This window comes from Anopheles marshallii, chromosome 2 (assembly GCF_943734725.1).
Source record: "Anopheles marshallii chromosome 2, idAnoMarsDA_429_01, whole genome shotgun sequence".
Lineage (NCBI taxonomy): Eukaryota > Metazoa > Arthropoda > Insecta > Diptera > Culicidae > Anopheles > Anopheles marshallii.
Window position 1 is genome coordinate 8784770 of NC_071326.1, and position 19926 is coordinate 8804695.

The following is a 19926-nucleotide window of genomic DNA, read 5'->3' on the forward strand; positions in this document are numbered from 1 at the left end:
TGTGAACTCGGCACAGTCTAATATCTCCAGCGCTTCCACCTTTTAAACTCCACGAGAAAATTTCACTCCAAATTCTTGATTCTATTGCTTTTTCTTGCACTTCACACGTCCAACATGGACTTAATTTATTTTTATCACACACAAAAACGAGAACGACCTTTAGGCAGAGCGAAAAACCACATCAATCTTCGGCGACACGCTATATGTTTCCAAAATTTTTATGTTTTATTCGTGCTCTATCGCTCCAAACCAACGTTCCACCCACCAATCCGGTTTCGATTAAAGCAAAACGCGACAGAGTGCCAATGCGTTGTACCCAAAATTAACTCCCTGGTTCCCGGATTTTGGTACCGCTTTGGCGATAACCTCGAATGTGCTGCAGCGTTCGGCAATGTGACCACCTTCTACGTGAACGTTCACCACACACACTGGCCGCACTGGCACGCACAGAACTGATGATGCTAGACGGACAACCGGCACCAACGATCGACGATGAGATCGCGACTGCTACCGCACCGAACGACAAACACCACTGACCCGCTGGACATGGTGTTGGTGAGATGCACGACAATACGATTCTACGTTGGCATAGTGTATGCGGGCGCGAATGATATCGCGAGCGATTATTTTGCCTGTTCGCGCAGCGAAATGAAAACAACATCACGGATACGGATGACTTCACCGAGGCGGCATGCTATACGCATACTCACAAACGGGCAACACGCAGAGGATCCGGCTGCGTGGCGGAGGTGATCCGTCTATACACACATTTTAAGCTGACCGTGCACGAAGAAGTCGGATGGCAGAAACATGTGTTTACGGTGCACGGAAGTCTTAACCCTTCTGGGCACCGAGATGGACTGCGAATTTTAAAGCATTGCAATTTTCTGAGGTTTTTGTTCAATGTTATTGAATTTCGATAAAAACTTTATTAGAAACTTGTTAACAATTGAACGACAAAGAATATTTCATGATGTATTATTAAAAAGTTCCACAAAACCCATGTCCATTATGAGGTTTACAGTTCAAACAATTTAACGGAACGGACGTGTAGCGTCGTCGTTCCGGATGAAAGCGCTCGGTGGTTGGATGTAATGCTAAGTAATGTATTTCTTATACTCTATTCGGACACATTACGATCAATTGTTTCGATCGGGCCAGAAGAATAACAGAAGAATGAACAACGATGTAGCATCCATTCCACCTAAAAACCTCCCGTAGGGCAAAGCACTCAACGGATAGCCATCCGCAGTACGAGCATTGTACAAGGTCTGTACGAACACCATGTGCGAGCTGCAGTTGCGCTGATCGTGCTCGCTAAAAATAAACCATGACCAGAATTCCTCTACGCCATGGTTCGAAACCTCATTTCCAAGAGTTATGGCAGATTTGGATGCAAACAGTTAAAAAAAAAAACTACACACCAAACGTAATTAGCGCTATTAGAAGGTGACGGAAGTGTTGTGTGATTGCTCGAGACACACCATGCTAAGGTTTTCAATCATCGCAAACAGCGGATCGTACATGATTAATTGAGCTACAATTTTTGGGACAACGGGTGACACGATGATGTTCACAGGTTTGTTAAGGACCGGGTGACAATCGGATGCTGATCTCAATTATAAATTACTAAAGGTTGATTACTAAAAACAACAACACTATAAAGCGCCTAAATGTATGCAATCGGCATCACAAGTACTGGTTTTTTGCATACATATAGCATAGCATACAAAACGAGCCACAAATTGTTTATTCTTTGCATTTCTTCTGTTTCTAGATTTTGCATTCGTATCATTCATCGGTCGTTTATTGATTGGCAACAATTTTACAGCAAATACACTTTATTCCGGTCCATCAAAACCATGACAGATCGTCTGAGTGTAATGAATATCTCTCTAAACAATTACTCACATCTTGAGAACATAAAACATTTATAAAGCTCTTCATCAACCGCAAAGCCCACAAAACTGTATCGCTCAATTATTAGGCTTAGCAAACACTTCCTACGGAGCACTTGTTCTACCGGCACCTGTCACAACTCAGTTTGGGTTTAGCGGCACACGGTCGCTGTTGTTTCGGTGCTTTTGCGTCCTCCGGCAAGCGGTAGTTAATCTTGTCTTGAGGAAAAACAAAAAAAAAACGTTATAAAACTCTCATCGGGCAGACAGTTTGCCGTGGTTTTTTTCTACTCCATACTTGTCCCGGTTTTTCCTCTGTCTGGATGGCGCCAAGCGGCTTGTCTGGCTGGAATCTAATCGATTTTCCACAGACATACTGATAGAGTGAGCGAAAGAACACATACACACTGGTGCTGCATAGCATCTTGTTGACGACATTTTTTGCCTGTATTGATCGTAGTATTTTGTCGACCAATGGAAAACATAAACTTTCCTAGCAATTACCTAAATCGACCGACCGAAAGTAATTTGAAAACGCTAATGAAAGCTACAGAAGGGACGCTTTCGCGCATGAGGGTTGTACTGGGGTGGTTGATATGTGTATTGATAAACTTTATCGTGGCCAACAGTTTAACCAACGCGTGAACTTTCGGTACAGCAGGTAATGGTGCACAGTAGGAAACCCTTCATTCTGAGTACGCTAAGTTGAATGGCACATACAAGCCAGACAAATCAATAACTATTTCAACCATTTTGACACGCTACGGCTTCTCACTTTTGTTTTGGTTCGTGTTCCTTAGAGGGGGCATGCATTCTACTTGGATCGTTGGATCAAGCCTGAACGATCCGGTCACTAAACAACGGCGTCATTGTCACTGATAATACTTTTCTCCATTCACATTAGAACAACCCGCTTGAGGTGTGCATGCAGTTGCTTTAAAATCGGGACACTTACAAGGGAAGTATTGATGCCATAAAATGAATCACCTGCAATATACCTTCAATGGATTTCAATGCAATCATTGTCTAAAACACCTAAATTCACACTTGTTTTCTGGACCGACTTCTCCACAAGGAAGGTTGTGAGGTGTATGAGTATAATCACATGACATTCTTTATTAACCAACTTGCTCCATATCAGACAAAAGTTCGATGAGATCACAGCGTACGTTACTTCCTCAACCGATCCCATTCCAATCTCAGTATTTTATGACTTCTTCGTTTGACCTTCGTTAGCAGCCGAAGTTCGGGTCTACCGCCTACTGCGCGGTTTCACAATACAACCAAATTTGGACCTAACTTAACCATAGCATTGCACATTCTACACCGTCGTCGTCGATGTCGAACTTTTGCACTTCAAAAACCTTCACTATGCGACCGATTTGTTGATGGGTTCTCACATTCTTTACATTTTTACCGATCGTTTCGATACCGGGCGTGGTTTTTTTTAGGCAAATTCTCTTCAGTCGTACAAGCTGCCAAGCAAGACAGCTCGGTTAAACAGCAGAACATCACAAGGAACGGTTCAACTTGTGTACCATCAACAACATTAAACATTCACGAAATGAAACAAAACGAATTAGATACACGCGCTTTCCCCGAGGTTCCCCGAGGGCCACCCCTTTCAACCCTACCATCCGCAACTGTAAACAGTTTAAATTTGACCACCGTTCCAAAGACGAGTCTCGCGAGATGGCGACGCTACCACCACAGTTGACTACGGTTTTGTGACTGCGAAAGAGGCCCCCATCAAACTCATATTTCGTACCAATGTCAGCCCGTTTTATGTCAGTAGAACCACCTCTTCATCCCCCCAATCTCCGTGGAGCCAAATGGACACGCATACAACCTTGCGTTCGTACCGGGTGTCTTCCAATACGGTGTTCTCTCTCCGGGTTTAATCGATTGTTTTGCAGACTTTTGCGGTGTTGTGTTGCATTATGTCATCTTACGAGAAACGGCGGAAAAAAAACCATCCCTCACTTCCGGAAGGTCACTTCTTCGCAGCCACAGTAATAATACGCAACAACCTTCGCATGTTTACGTCTTCGACGGGGAACACTCCATCGAACCGTCAGCGTCGGACTCTGTTCGCCCAACCTGCTGCTGACCTTCCCCCTGGTGGGGTTAGTTTTGCTTGTGTTTGTGTGATCGCCATGCTGTAATAATTCGCGCTCCTGTCCACTTGTCTCACCGGCGGAGTGGCAGCAAAATGCATCGACAGCATCAGATCGGATCAGAGAGATGATGTCATCGTGGAACCCACAGTGAACTTGACTTATATTTTAATACCCGGTTTCATGCTTGGGGAGTGGAGTGTTTTTTTTTTCACTTCCCAGTCGGGTAAATATTCAGAGGTTCAGAGTATTGTCCGGAGCACTGTACCCAAAAAGCCCTACTCTTTTCAGTGAAATGTCACGAATACCTTGCCACCGTAACATTTGATTGAAATCGGTATAGCAAAGACATGGAACCTTTGGGCATTTTATAACGAATCGGGACAACGCACGGGAACAATAATAATCGAAAACTGGTTCTCGAACCAATTTAATGAACTCTCGCCCAGATTTTCCTTTCGTCCTTGGCGTCCTATTCACGCGTCGTTCAAACAGGTTACCACCGACGCTGCTAGCGCTCTTCAAATGAGTTTTAAGCCTCCATTATTCATACACCGGTAAAAAAGTCACTCAAACGGACAACACAATTTCCGGACACAAAAAGAACAATCGCAAATTATGAGCCTTCGTCACCGTTATTCGCTTTGATACGACCGAAACTTTATGTCAACCTGTCTTACTGGATGCAGCGGCGATGTTTCGTTCAAATCCTGTGCGCTTGAAAACCGAAGCATGGTACATTTTAATGTCACCGTCAAGGCAACTTTCTTCCATTCTTTCTGCTTTTCTTCTGAATGAATATTCCCAAACACAATGCTGTAAAATTTCTTTCAGCGAAAGCAGCTTTACTTGTCGGAAAGCATCATGTCTTTGGAGGGGATTATAATTGTACATGGTCCGTGGAGGGTTTTTATCTAACAAACACAATTTCACTGTGAAATAAAAGTAAACTTTGCTGTTTTACAACCCATTGTTATATTTCCAACTAAGATTAAGCTGTAAAAATTTAAAAAATGTTTTCGTCAAAATGTTGAAGTACAATACGGTTTGCGTGACTTATGGTTACAGTTTATCAATTAAGATGCAATAAAAATAACTACAGATACTGCAACAACTAACCATAGTACTTCTGTTTATATATTAAACATGATTGAAATTATGTATCAGTTCAAATGTAACAAGATGAAGGTAAAGCAATTATGATGATCCTTCTATTCCAGGTAGACAAACAAATGGGGAAACATTTATCACCTACCGCAACACCTTGTCCCGTGAGATTTCACTCAACAAAACCTGACCATCAACAAGATGGCAGATGATGTTAGATTAAATATATCCCACGCTTTCATGCACGTACGACCATTGCTAACGTGGTAACTGGCTGCAACAGTTTCCTCCGAGCAAAGCATTAAAGGCCAACAGTGCCGAAACACGAAACTGAATTATTTCCATTTTCAATGGCAAGTAATGGTTTGTGCTAGCTACATAGAAAGGATCTATTTGACAAAAGTTGTTAAACAAATCATAATCCTCTTTGCAGCGAAAATTGATACAGCTGTCCTGGTGATGGTAATAACGATGATAATGAAAAGCTTCCAAAAGTATAGGATTCTAATGTTATGTAGATCTTTACAGCATCTGTGTAAATACCAGAACTACCCAAATTTCGATTATTATGCTCGTGAGGGTTTCCCTAGCGTAAACCACTGGAGAATAAATTTTGTAGGTTTTCACACAAATGCGTTAGCTTAATGTACAAAGCGGAAAGAGAAAGAGCTCTTTAAAATTGTTGTTCAAAGTCAAAGCCATATCGATACATTCCTTACGCCTAAACGTATGCAATCCATGTGACAATCGCTCTTTGATAGTGAGTAGTTGGTGGGCATTTTTACAGATTTCATTTCCCATTCAACATTTACTTTCCCAGCTAAATTGTCACTTCCATCAATGGAAAAGAACATTCCACACTAACCATACACTAAATCCATTTGCAACAGGGAGCCAAATATCTGAAACTACCTATGAGCAATGATTCTTCCGGCGGTCTAACCAAACCAACCAAAACGAGCTTTTGAAAGTGAATTGTATTTTTGCCAAAACAAGAAAATAAATAACGACACATTCTCACGGAACATACTAATATAGCCGTTTCCATGAAGTAAATGAACTCGAAGAACGAAACGAATTAACTAATTGACCAATATTCCATCCGATAAAAATACGCTCCTTTAGTTGAAGGTAAAGGTCAAACCAATCGTCATTGATGGACATCCTTCCAATAGAAATTGTCATGAATTTTTTACGTTGGAAAAATGGCTGTTCTACTATTCAAGCAACTCATTTAAACTGTACTGCCTATTCACTTGATACCATTTGCTTTAAACATTAGCACCACTCGCATTGGGATTTTAAACCAAGTTCATATTTATTCTCCAAAATTTGCCAGTCTGTGGTGTGCATAGGGTTATCACATATCTTTTAAACCATTTATCAGTTCGTTCGCTAATCCAACGTTCAACACAGAAACTGGAATTTATCAGAATGGGAAAGTGAACCGTTGTTTTTAATCAGGAATTCGAAAATGTTTACGATAACTCCAGTTTTCTTTTTCTGATTAACTGGCCATACTTTACAGAAATGGGTTCCAAACCGTACACATATGTCAGAATGGGTTTCTAACCGTGAATCAATCATAAGTCAATACCATTAATATTCAATCAGCACAGAACACGTGAGAAGAATTAAGGTTCTTTGCGTTACGTTACACCGATACCGTTACCGATAGCAGTAATGCTTTACGTACAATATTTCGAAGGAGAAACTAATATCATCCGTTCTGTTCATAAACCAATAAACGTTATTAACTCTAAGAAAATCAATTACATCAATCGCTCCAGTGTGCCTTATCGATACTCGAACCAAGCTTTACCCTTGACACTTGCTTCACCACAACACTTCAGCACAAACTGCAAACAACCGAAGTCGCCATGATAAGCGTCGTTCGATCGCTGTAGCAGCTATTTCTTGACAAATGATGAATAATCTTACCTCGCTAGCAAAGGCTTCGTTTGTGGTAGATTTGTCCTGTCGACTTCTGGGTGGATCGCACGTGCTGGTGTGCGTTCCCGGGCAATCTGTTCCGGGTTGCAACTTGTCAAATCAACCAAGGCACGCTTCACGCTCTCACGCTTTAGCCCAGTGGCCTAACTTCACACTCTGGGTGACATACTTTTGCACTATGACCTCTTCACTTTTGCTACGCCACCGCAAACCGTTGCATCTTGATTCGACCGTGGTCGGTGAACAATATTCTCACGTAGAAACTCGGCTTCACCACGCTACGCAATGCTAACACACTTGGCAAATAAACATTCCACCACACATTTACGCATACCCGCTCTGTGCAGCCGAGTGTAATCGGGATGATTCGTAGAGTGGCGTAATCTAGGCGTAAATCTCACCACCACGGTAGCACACTCTCGATTTGCACCACGAGCTAAATGCCAGCACAATCGAAATGGACACAACGAAAGGACACTTTTTGCCACTGCTAGCCGTACCTGTACGATGGTATCGAGCCCAGCTGGATAACACAGGCTCACACTGGATGGGGGTTCCCACCTGGGGATGATGTTATTATAGGCCGCTAGTACGACCTTCACTGTAAACGCACTGCTCACGCACGTCCAGTCGAAAACGCGTTTCGCTCGCGAATGCGGTTGTTGCCGAAGTCACGAGGGTGCTCGTGCCTTTGCTTTACGATGGCACAATGGGTAAACCGGGCTCAAAATAGATTCATTTTCCATTCTTCCTTTAATGGAAAATCAAATGATTTTTTGTTTGCATTTTTTCTAAAGCCAAGCCTAAAGCCTAATACCAATGCCAAGTGAAACTAGTTACACGACAAGATAAGTTTTGTTCAAAATCGTTTATAAAATTTAGCATATTTTCGCGAATGTTAATCTAGTCTTGGAATATTTATTTCACATTTCTCACCCAAACAAACTACAGTATAGTGATGGAACGTAAAAAGATTTAAATTGTAATACATACAACATATGTAAATGTATTACGTCATTCGTTACATAATGTAACGTCACCGTTACATGTATTGAATGAACTACGCCTAAATGTATGCAATCGTTCATGTCGGAATTCCATTCTACTGTTCAATGATTACGAATAGAAAGGATCACTTTACAACGCAGAACTTTGCAACATATGTAATCTCCAAACGGATAGAGTCCAAACTCCTTCAAATTGAATACAGCGCCCTTAAAGGTAAAGGCCCTTAAATTAAGTTTCAACTTCACCTCGGATCGATTCCGGCATTTTCTGTGTACGTGTAACCGAGGCTGCAGCAATATCATGGAACTTGTCGGAACAAGATTCCGAGTTGTACATCAAATATAACTTGCATGCAAGACATACATATTGCAAATTTTTAAAAATCCATTCTTTTCACAACACATTAGAAACTATTATTATTTTTTAATACTTGAGATTAAAATCTGACCAGATTGCGTCTCTTTATTTAGATCGCAAGGATGAACCAAACCATGCGTATCCTGATTTACATTTTCCCCATACATTCAACACCAAGCAACCAGGTATTGTCAAAAGCCCTACGTTTGCCGACATCAGTAATGGCTTCATGTCGATTTTACGTTTACGGCCAACATTACTCACGGATCTTGCAAAGCCGTTGCCACCGAACAAAATAAACTGTATGATTGCAATGTACACCAACGTTTTCAAAAATGTTCGGCGAAATTATATACAAAATGCCTGCACTCCCAGCGTATCGTGCACGTAAACAAGGCCACCTTATGCCAAGTGGTGAAATGTCAAAACGGTGATGCATTTCGCGACCTGGCCCCGCATAACAACCTTGCTTCTGAATACACGTTGTTTGATGGTGATTTCGGATCAACTAACTTTACGCTACAATTGTCAGATTCAACCAAGCGGTGTTATTTTAAAAAGCGATTGTTCCCCATCTTTGCCTCGCCGGTTTCGGCAGGATTGAATAACCATCGCTCTGCCGGAATAGGGACGGAAAGTGGAGATCGTTTTCGTTGGGACTGTACGCGACTTGAAGCATAGGTGCGCACCTTCTTTTCCGATGTGAAAACTGTGTGTTTGTGCGTGCGAGTGCGTGTGTGTGTGCGTGTATGTGTGCTATACGCGGTAGCAGTTGGTGGGTATCGAAACAACACATCCTAGCTGTTCTACACCGGGCAACAACATTGAGGTGTGCAGTGCAACCGGAAGAGTAAAATAGGACGTTTTAATACGGGAAAAACGAACGGAGTGTGTGTGTGTGCGTCGCGAAATGTCCATCTTGCTGCAGGAAACGGGTGGTGGTAACAGTGGCAGTACGGTGACCGCCGCAACAACTCCTAACGAGGACGGAAACATCGGTTCGTCCCTTACCGTCGACAGTGTTCCGATGGCGAAGGAAACCTGTACGGGAGATTGTCATTATGGCCGCAGCTGGAAGGAATATGTGGAGTTGCTGGCACAGATGAGAGTGGTCGATGTGGACGATGGTGAAATGGAAAAACAACAGCAGGACGAGACGTGTCCGGAAAGTGACTGTGTCTGTACGGCGCAACCCGTTTCGTCCGAATGCCATAAAGGCGATGTGGGCAACCAGCAAAAGCCACAGCACAGTGAGAATGTATTTCCGCTCGACTGCTGCTGTCGAATGTGCAACGCGTCGCGGGAAGTGGTGATGAAACTGTACGCCGAGGATTGCCAGTACAACTCACTGTGGGATCGCTTACAGTTACTGATGAAGCAGTACTACGATCTGATACCGGAGTAAGTGACGCTAATCCCGTGGTGGGTGCATCCGCTTATATTCGCTCTAACGCATATTACGTCCATTTCTCCACAGGTCCGAGGATAACGCGCTGTTTAATCAGTACATGGAGCTGATGAGCAAATCGTCCCTGAAGTGGTTAACGGATGTGCGCTTTAGCAGGAATAACATTATCCAGATTTCACTCGCATCCAATTTGCCGCTCTCGAACGAGATGGCCTTCGTGATGCTAACGAACGTTCTGAGCACCCGTGATCCGCACCAGCTTTTCGAGCTGCTCTGCTTTCAGCTCCGGTCGATCGTGCAGGTGTACTGCGTCGGGCTCGAGGACTTGGTCACCGAGAACCCGGAAGACGGTAGTCGCCAGTTTAACGCGACCGAGGTGTTGAATTATATCGTTAACGGATACAAGAAGCTGCGCCAGTCCGCGCGAACCGTCACCCCTTTGCTGAACGTCCTGGAGCAGTGTCATCTGGGCAAATTTGGTCTCACCTGGTGGTTGATCAACCAACGCATTTTCCAACGTTACTTTTACTACGAGGTGCAGAGCATAGTACCCGATTGTATGAAACAGATGCGCGGTACTCTACCGGAACGCGAGTACCAAGAGCTGGTTGCGCGGTTCTTAAAGTTTGACAAAGAAATGGCAGATATTGCGCTCACGTGGGTCGATGTGTGGCCACTGCTATACGAGTACCACCGTTCGCCGGATGATTGCGAGCGGCGTCACCGCATGAAGACGGTGCATGCGCTTCTGCAGTCCATACGCGGTGCACGCTACATGCCGAAGTCGCCGGAACTGTTCGAAAAGCCCGAGCGACCGATAGCGGAGTGGATGGAGCTAAAAAACAGGAAGCTGGCATGGGAGTACGTGGTGCACTGTCTGAAAACGAAGTGGATACCAGGCGTCAATACGCGTCTGAATAACGTAGCCGATGTCGTTAAGTGTCCCGGATGCGATCGTCCATTGAACACGCACAACATGTGAGTATATTACCTACCGTGCACAATAATTGTAGCGTAAATCGTTAAATTCGATTCCTTTTAGGGTGTGTGCCTGTCTGTCTTGCATTATCGGTGGTGGAATTTTTCCTTACCGGCCGAAGAAGGAAGTCAACGAACGGTACGGCATGTGTACGTGTGCGAACATGATCGAAATGTTGCTCGAAAGTCAGGGCAAGACAGTACCCGCCTGCGATGACGATCATGCGGTGGCAAACGTACATCAACTTTTGTCCTCATCGCTGTTACTAACCGATGGTGAAGTTGGAATGCAAAATGGATGCGTAAATTCAGCCTCCCGCCGACAAAGCGATGACCCCAAACTGGACGATCAAAAGGACAATCTTGAGCAGGATGCTGCCGCCTACCTTCCGCTAATGCAATCGTTGAGTGAAGATGACGAGCTTTACCACATTGCGTGGGCCATATTCAACCATCTTCCCGAACGAGTACCGTACAGATGGAACACATTGGAACCGTCGCGTTTTTGCACCTTCCAGGCATCGCCCTGCTCCTCAATTGCTTGCCGCGTGGCGATCAACATAATCGCGATGAACTATCCCATCCACCTGTCCCGGCTGCTGATACATTCATACAAACCGGTCAGCGAGGAACCGCGGCGCATCATGAAGGGCAACTGGAACACGAAGGCTCGCAATTCGCTGCGCAAGCTGTGCAGCAAACGTTGGCAAGAGGAGATGGACGATCAGATGCATCCGCTGCGGTTCGTCGATATGTTTTGGTCGCTGCAGAACTCTACGCTCAATCTGCCAAAGACACGCGCATCCGATTTGGCGGAATGGTTCATGCTCGACACGCAGGCACCACCGCGCAATGTGTTCTACCAGTATTTTACAAAGTTTTTCCTGGTGAAAGACGACGACATCGTCTTCGATGTGGAATGTTACGAGCGGGAACGCGAACGCTCGGTTTCGCCCAACCGGATGCGGGAAAGTTTAATGCAGAAGCTGGAAACGCATAGCGCTGCGACGCTTACGACGTCTGCATCGTCCGGTTCGTCCTCCTCGTCCTCGTCGTGCCTGTCGAGCTCAACCTCATCGTCGTCCTCGTCGTCCTGTTCGTTTTCTACCGCTTCAGCGGCGTCGGTTGCGGCCGCTGCGGCTGCTGCAGCTGCAGCCGCCTCAACGTTTATCGAACCAATGGTTACCTCCACGGGCGCCAACGGGAATACAAATGAGGGCAGAGGTTGCACCTGTATTTGTAATAGTTGCGTGACGGAGTTTCTATCCCAGTCAGAAATGATGTCGAAACAGTTCGACCCACTGGCCAGAGACTCGTTGACCCAGCGCACAAAGTACGTTTCACGAGCGTCATTTGTGTAATCGTTTTTAATTCATTACTTTTTTGGTTCTATTTGTAGCATGCTGGAAATGGAGCTGAAAGCACTCTTGAAGGAACGAAATATGTTGCTGGAGAAAGGTGGCGGCGTGAATGCATGCAAACTATTAAAGCGTGATGATTCATGCACTCCGAAAGATGCCCACGAAGCATCGAAAGTCGATTTGAATGTGGAAAGCGAGGCAACGAAAACATCTATCCCTACATCCGATATGGGAACGAGCGTGACAGAGGCTACCGATGCAACGAACGGCACAGAACAGCATCAGATTGATAATTTGAAGGAAGTAAATGTGATATCTTCGAGCAGTGAGAAGGAGTGTAGTGTAGCTGCTACGAATGCGCTAGTAACGCAACAACCCAAAGCATCCGCTACCGTAACTGCCATTTCTCCATCGAAAGCATTGTTAAATGAAAACAACCCTACAGATACGTCTAGCGCATCAATCTGTTCGCAACCGCGACCAGATACAGCACAGGCAACGGCTGCGAAGTCAAATTCAGAGCTTCAAACACCAGCAAAACTATCTGCTTTCGCAAAACTGGCCGCAAGTAAATTGCCGGCATTGGTCAGCAGTACAACGGCCGGAAAATCAACCCCAAAGCAGGAAGGTACCACGGCTAGTGCAAACGGTGCATCCGTGAAACCGAAATCACCTTCTGCCTCACAACCACAAACTGGCAACGGAAACCGTACGGTAACCATTCCCATCCCAGCAGCATCAGCGACACAAACGCACAGCACCAGCAAACCATGTCCCTGCGGGATGCCTTCGCATGCTCCAGGTGCAAAGGCAGGAACGGGTTCGAAAACGAGACCGGTGGCTGGTGCAACAGCGCAAGGATCTACAGCAAGCGCAAGTACAGCCCACTCGAAAGAGGATCATAAAAAATCGTGCCATCGTGGAACAGCGCCAGCCAGTGCGTCCGGTGGAGATAAAACCGAAGGATCCTGCGTGTGCTATTATTGTACCCTGTTCGGGCAGAGTGTATGTTTAGTTAGTTTCAAACTATACCTATTTCGCAAGCTGACAATTACTCTAACGCATTTTCTTTTTTTATGTTTAATTTGGTGCACTTTGTTTTTAGGAATGTAACCACAATCAAAGGACAAACGAAACACGTGATAAGTTGCGGAAGAAATTGCAGAACAAGCAAGAGCAAAAAACTACATCTAACAACAGCACGACAGCAGCGAAGGGCCTTAATGTGGTTGCTGTGAAGAAGGTTACCAGTAACAACGCTACTGCACCGGTAGGATCGGCCGGTAAGGCAAGCGTGCCACACAACACAGCATTATCTGCTAACAGCAACAGTAAAACTGTTGCTGACAAAGGAAACAAAAAGGGTGATAAATCTGCAACTACTCCTTCAACGGCCGGCAAGGGAAATCGATTTCAATCAATTGATGATCTGTTACGATTTATCGAAGGAGACGATACGTTTAAAGGTGCCAGCAACACCCCAGCGAAGGGCAAATCAAGTCGCATTCAGTCGACAGAAAAAAGTGAACAAAAGCAGTCATCCAATTCAGCAACCACGCAACCAACCAAAAAATCAACCACGGCAGCGTCGCCGGCGGTCGGTAAAGATTCGGATACGATAAAGAAGGCAAAGCTGAACGAGAGTCTCAAACTGATAGCAGAGCTGGAAGTTTTGCGTCAGCGGTTTTACGACTGTCAGAAACACGAGCAGAAAGCCCTGCAGCATCTTCAAGACCAGTCGGGACTGAGCAAAAAGGAACGGAAAGAGCTTCCGCTCAAGATACAGACATATCGGCAGCAGAAGAACGAGCTGCACGCCACTATTAATAGGCTCGTCACCAGTATACGAAGTGAAATTCCGGAATATCCATTCAAGCTGGAAGCATTCGCCACTCCGCCATCTTGCTGCACGGCGCCACAGCAAAAACCGGGCCAGCAAACCATTAATGCACCACGGGACGTACAGGTCGGCGGGCGAAAGATGACACCGGGTGCCATGCTTCCGCCACCACCATCGACCCTCACTGCTGCGGGTAAAGCGCACAACAATGTACATGCGGCAAGGCTTGCAAAGTTACACGAATCGATCAACAATTACAAGCAGAAACGACAGCAGCAGCTAGGCGAATTACAACAGCAGCAGGATCAAATGATACATGACCATTTGCAGCAGTTTAAACAACAACCCCAGCAACCGGTCGGTTACAATGATGCCACTTCCCAACAGTTAGTCACAATCAAGCGAACCTTCTTGCCCCATCCGCAGCCGCAGATAACGGTGACGGCGAAGGGTGATTCACCCGATCAAGATCAAATATTGTACACGTTCGTCAATGGTAAGATGGTGCTAAGTAAGGAACCGCTCAACGCTGATGATCTGGATAACTTTTATGACAAACCGGGTGAACTGTGGGCAAAAACCAAAAATGGTCCTGTTGCAATCGATGAAGCAAAGGTGCAAAACATGAATCGCTTCAACCCAGAACGCCAAGATCCACATGCGCATTTGCCGCCATTCAAAGATTCTTGTATTACACCGGTGTTTTCGAAAGAAAACCTTCACCAACAGCAGCGACAGCAGCACACCTTGTCGATCGACGATCTGATACGTGAGCAGGAGTTAATTAATAATCTCCAGACTAACTGCAAGGGTGATCCAGAGATGCTTTCGTTAGTTCAAAATTTGAAGAAAGATTTGCTCGAAATGCAAAAGAATCCACCACAACCATCCGGTAAAACGAGCGGTGTCGCGAACAAAGGCAACATTAAGGCGCCGTTGAATAAGCAACCCATCAAAAGGGAAACCGCAACCAAACCGATCCCCACCAGCGGTGATCAACAGGGAAGCAAAGGTAAAGCATCATCGTCCGCAAGCATACCGGCGGTGGAGTTAAGCAAGGTCAAGAATAAAAAGGATCACAAAAAGGATAAACTGATTGAGGAGATTGATGAAATAGTGGCGCGACTAAATCTGCTAGACAGTGACGAAGAAGACGCGAAACCGACGTCAAAAAGAAAGCAAAAATCATCGTCCACATCCCAGACAAAGGTTCTAAATCGGAAGCAAAGCAAAGACTCCATTGTCTCCAGTGGTAGCGGGAATGCTCCAACAGGCTCTAAGCAGCAACCAAAATCTCAATCGAAACAGCAGCAGACTATGCCCGCTAGTGGCGCACAAACTAAGAGCAGTCAATCGCAGGAGTTACAAAAAAAGAAAAAGGACACATCAGCGGTAGCACAGAAACCAATTAAGGACGATAAACCCGTAGTAGGGGAAAATGTAATCAGTAAAGACAAGGTTAAAGCACAATCTCAGCAACCAGCGTTTGCAGTGGAGACCACTGCAACTCCAGTGGAAACATGCGCCAACGCGATCGTACGCAAGAAGGTACCCAAGACGTTCATCGATCCCGAGTTCGATAACAACGCGTTCCGGCTGCTCAACATGGATGATTCCGAGTCAGAGATTGAAGAGGAAGAAGAGATACCGACAGTAGAATCAGTGTCTCCATTGCAGGAGGAAAAAACTGCTCAAAGTTCAGTCCACCAACAGCCAAACTCGAACCTATCGGTAAAGGACTCAAAGAAGAAATCGAAAGAATCCATTCTGGAAGTGTCGTCTAACGTAGCAACTGAACCGCAAGGGCAACAGGACAAACCGAACAGATCCTTCTCAGCTGCTGTGTCGAAAGGTGGTACGGAGAAAGAGAAAAAATCTTCGCAGAAGAAAGCAGCCAAGCCAGAAATGGAACCGAAGCCAACAGCCCCCGGTGGATCTGGCCCGGGGAAGCAAAAGCGGGATGAGGTCGAAGGTTCGGCCAAGAGTGCTGGAACACCGATTGGTGATGGTGCGGAACAGCGACCAAAGAAGCAAACACCGGCACAAGCAATGGTTGAGAAAATCAGCGCCCTGCTAGACAGTCCCGGCTTATCGAATCGGCAGCGGAAGCAAATGATTCGCCAGCTCGAGCAAGCGCAAGCAACTATCCAAACGCAGCTGTTACAAAATGCGGCCAAAGCAACAAAGGCGAAGGTGCAAGCCCAGGCCCAGCAGGAGAAAATGGCTAACCAGATGGCTACGAATATAGGTAACAACGCGTCTAAATCATGCGCCGGCAAAGAAGCTAGCAGCAACAAAGCACGACAAGCGAATGCACGTATAGCCCCAGCATGCAATGATAGTGAATATAGCAGCAGTACTTCCGGCGCTCGTAACAGCCTTATGGAGCAACTCAAACGTGGTATTCGTGCAGAAGGACTGGATCTTCCACCCGGAATTACGCTAACGCGCCTCGATGCCATTCAGGCGGAAGCTTTGCGGCTAAAGCGCGAATCAATCCGAAAGCTTAGCGTACCGCTGAAACCGGTCACACCACCGCTCGATACTTCGGCCGCCATGCTTCCCGGTGCGTTTGGTGCCACCGGTTCACCAAACGCTGGCATGTTTGTCGTAAATCCCATGTCACCAATTTCTATGCCCGGACAGCAGGACTCGGTGATCATGGTAAATACGGGCAAATTGAGGGGCCAGGAGCAGCAGCAGCAAACTTGCCTGGAAAATGGAACCGATCGTAAAAAGCGCAACAAGCGGCGCAAAAACAAAGGTAAAGATCAGGAGCAAAATGAACGTGTTCCTTCCTCGATCGGTACATCCATTAATTCCGGTACCGAGGTATCGGCTGCCAATCACCTAGTGGACGGAAGCAACATTGTAACGCTACGCAATCCCATGTTCCACAGCGGCCCGATGGGTATGGGCGGTGTCGGAATGCATCCTCCCGGGGCACCCATGATGTCGGACGTACAGGGCGCACGGATGACGCTTGGGTACGATCAGCCTGCAAAGATTTTCAAAAATGACAACGGAATGTTTACGATACGCAATCCGGCACTGCATCATGCGGTATCTGGCGGTGCTCCACCGGAAGTGACAGGGTTCCGCCCATTTAACGCAGCCTACCTGGTGGAGAATGGAATTATGCCGCCGTCTGGGAATATGCAACAACCGATGGGGACGGTACCGCATGTTACTGCTGCCGTATCGTCTGGCCCCAGTACAATGATGCCCGGCAACGGTAGCATACCGGCCTACCTGCAGCAATATCCTCCACCAGCGCTGGATGACAGTATGGGACCACGCAAATGTAAATCCGTCATCGGGAGTGAGATGAAGAATGCTCAAAAGCAAAAGCAAAACTCGCTACAGCAACAGGGTGCTATCGGTGGTGGTTTACCATCAGCGCCAGGGCGAAGTTGGCAGCACATGAATGGAACTACCGGACAGGATATCTTCATTGCGCCTTCATCTTCTCCCAGCACCACTAATGTGGGCGGACTAGGAGAGTCTCACTATTCGTCGTTCAATCATTACAACCTATCTGGACAGGATATGCTCCACGGAGCACCCGCTGGAACTCCCGGCAGGTACGGCGGAAGCGGAATGTTGGGACCGCCTGGATATTATCACGGCAGTGTCAACGGTGCGCCGGGACTGTCGAAAGCAGCTACATCCAATGTTAGTGCCATTGGTTCGGAACGATCACACGGTCTTTCGTATCTGGGCGGTGCAGATCCGTCCGGAAGTTTGGCGACACACTGTTGCGACGATGAAGTACCTAGCGCATTCTTTAACGGTAACAGTCTAGGAAGCCTGCCATCAGGGAGTATGAGTAGTCGAACACGCTATGATGATCTTGCCTTCCTACAAAACTTACAGCCGGGCCAACGGCTCAACAGTGAGGTAAGTGTAGTGCTTATTTTTTTTATCCTTTAGTTAGTACACATCGTCAACAGGGGTGATATTAATATGGTACAATCTTCTCCTTATGCCAAGGTTACCATACACAGCATCAATGAGTCAAAGATGCGCCGACAACAGGCACAAAACTATACGCACGACATTCAAATAACGCCCATACCGGCACCGTCACCTCCAACCGGTGGCAGAGCAGGAGGGTTGGGTGTGCCGGTTGCGTCTAGCACCGTGTCGTTGCAACACTTGATGCAACAGTCACACCAAGCGCATCTTCAGCAGCAACAACAGCAACACCCAGACACTCAGCTGCACCTTTCTGATCTCAGTCCCGGTTCCGGTTCGGTGGGATCGGGCAGCGGTTCCGGCTCCAGGACCGGCGTAACATTGACCGATTTCATGGACAGCCGAGTGTCCGGCGGTAGCAGCTCATCAACCTCTGCTGATCTGTTGGCACCTTCGCTTGAGCTGGACGCGAAAAACTTTTTGCGCGATTATCAGCTAGGACAACTTCAGCAGCAGATGCAAGATTTGCAGCTACAGCCGGGAGAATTTGGAGGTATCTTACGTTTTGCAAAAATATTTTGCTGAAGATGGGCCGATAGGTCATTCACGTCTGTTTTCATCGTTTGTTTTTTAGATAACGTGTTCGCCAATAAGCAACCGAAAGCGAATATCGGCGAACAGGAATCCGACGAGCAGGATCTGGAATCGCTCGAACGTTTAAATTATTTGCTTGCTGCATCGGGTGGAACTAGTAGTAATAGCATGAAAGTGCCGTCTGCGGCTAATAGTTCAACAACGGAAACAGTATGCACCACAGCTGTGAACGATGTGGAAGAAGGCAATCCTGGTGGCGTTAGCATCGGTGGCGAAGAACTGCAACGACCACAACAGCCACCGATAGGTACACCATCCAGCAAGAATCTTCAACAGCATCGGTTACAACAAAACGGGACGCCCGTCTCAACGGCCGGTGGTATACTGTATCCGGCCACGGCCGATAGTCCCGCTTCCTCGGTGTCCGTGTTCGATGGCATCTCTTCTTCACTCAGCAGCCAGGCGCACTCGTTCGATGATCTGTACACGGGCCTGCTAGCAACAGCTTCGCCACCAACGTCGATCTCCGGTAGTAACGAAAGCACCGGCTGTAACACGAACTTAAACTCGCAACTGAACATTCATCAATTGCCTCATCAGGTTAGTACCGACACGGGATATGTCCCGTCGAACGTTAACGGTCTGCCTGAGGCTAGCGTTGCAGCGAAATCCGTCGACAATGCCGACAGTCCTACTTCATTAAGCAATAAGTGAATCTATCACCTAAGCGCGAATGTCGCAAACCAACCGTTAAGTAGACCAGCCGTAAAATACCCAACAGCCAATTGATAATTAGAAAAGGAAATGGCTTTAAAGCAACTTTGGTTTTACAACTGCTTTTTCACTGTCTTCGATCGGACTAAGACGCTTGAAAGGGGGTGATCAACGAGACACAGCCACCCATGTTTACACACCCATTTTAATAGCATAACTTACTTTGTTCTACAGAGATTCTCCAGAAATTAGCAACCTTTTTGCTGTTATGATTTGTCTCAATAATCAGTTCCGATTGGTGTTAAACGAGATAGATGCCACCCATTGTTGCCGATCGTAGCACACCTCTCAATCGAACGATTTGTTGATAGATTGCTTCGCTGCCGAACGAGAAAACATACATGTACATATAATATTCGTCAACCTATGGAAGATTGTATGTAAAACTTCTGAACGATAAATACTACAGTCGAGTACTGGGTTAGTGTTGGAATTGGTAAACGATGGTATTAAAAGTACTGCAGCAATCGGCAAGAAGTAATACGAGAAAAAAATATAGCAAGATACCGGATGAAATATGATACAATCGACTGCGGTATTTCTTTGAAGTCTTAGCCGAAACTAGGGAAACTCTAATATCTTGAGCTTAAGGGTAAGTTTGCTTTCCTTTTTA

General features: G+C 46.1%; 1 protein-coding gene across 1 annotated transcript; it reads left to right on the top strand.

The window, feature by feature from the left end:
- The first annotated feature begins 9350 nt into the window (after nucleotides 1-9350).
- LOC128709987 (uncharacterized) lies at nucleotides 9351-19253 on the top strand. Its single transcript, XM_053805025.1, has 7 exons — nucleotides 9351-9841; nucleotides 9918-10826; nucleotides 10891-12159; nucleotides 12226-13201; nucleotides 13293-17927; nucleotides 18021-18498; nucleotides 18580-19253. Exons 1-7 carry the CDS (start codon nucleotides 9351-9353, stop codon nucleotides 19251-19253), a joined length of 9432 nt encoding a protein of 3143 aa, XP_053661000.1.
- Nucleotides 19254-19926: the final 673 nt, after the last annotated feature.

Bases quoted from the DNA above. Each gene is read 5' to 3' on its own strand.
- LOC128709987 (XM_053805025.1), top strand. From the start codon at position 9,351: ATGTCCATCTTGCTGCAGGAAACGGGTGGTGGTAACAGTGGCAGTACG. The intron at 10,827-10,890 runs GTGAGTATATTA...GATTCCTTTTAG, and splicing joins CCATTGAACACGCACAACAT to GGTGTGTGCCTGTCTGTCTT. The intron at 12,160-12,225 runs GTACGTTTCACG...TTCTATTTGTAG, and splicing joins TCGTTGACCCAGCGCACAAA to CATGCTGGAAATGGAGCTGA.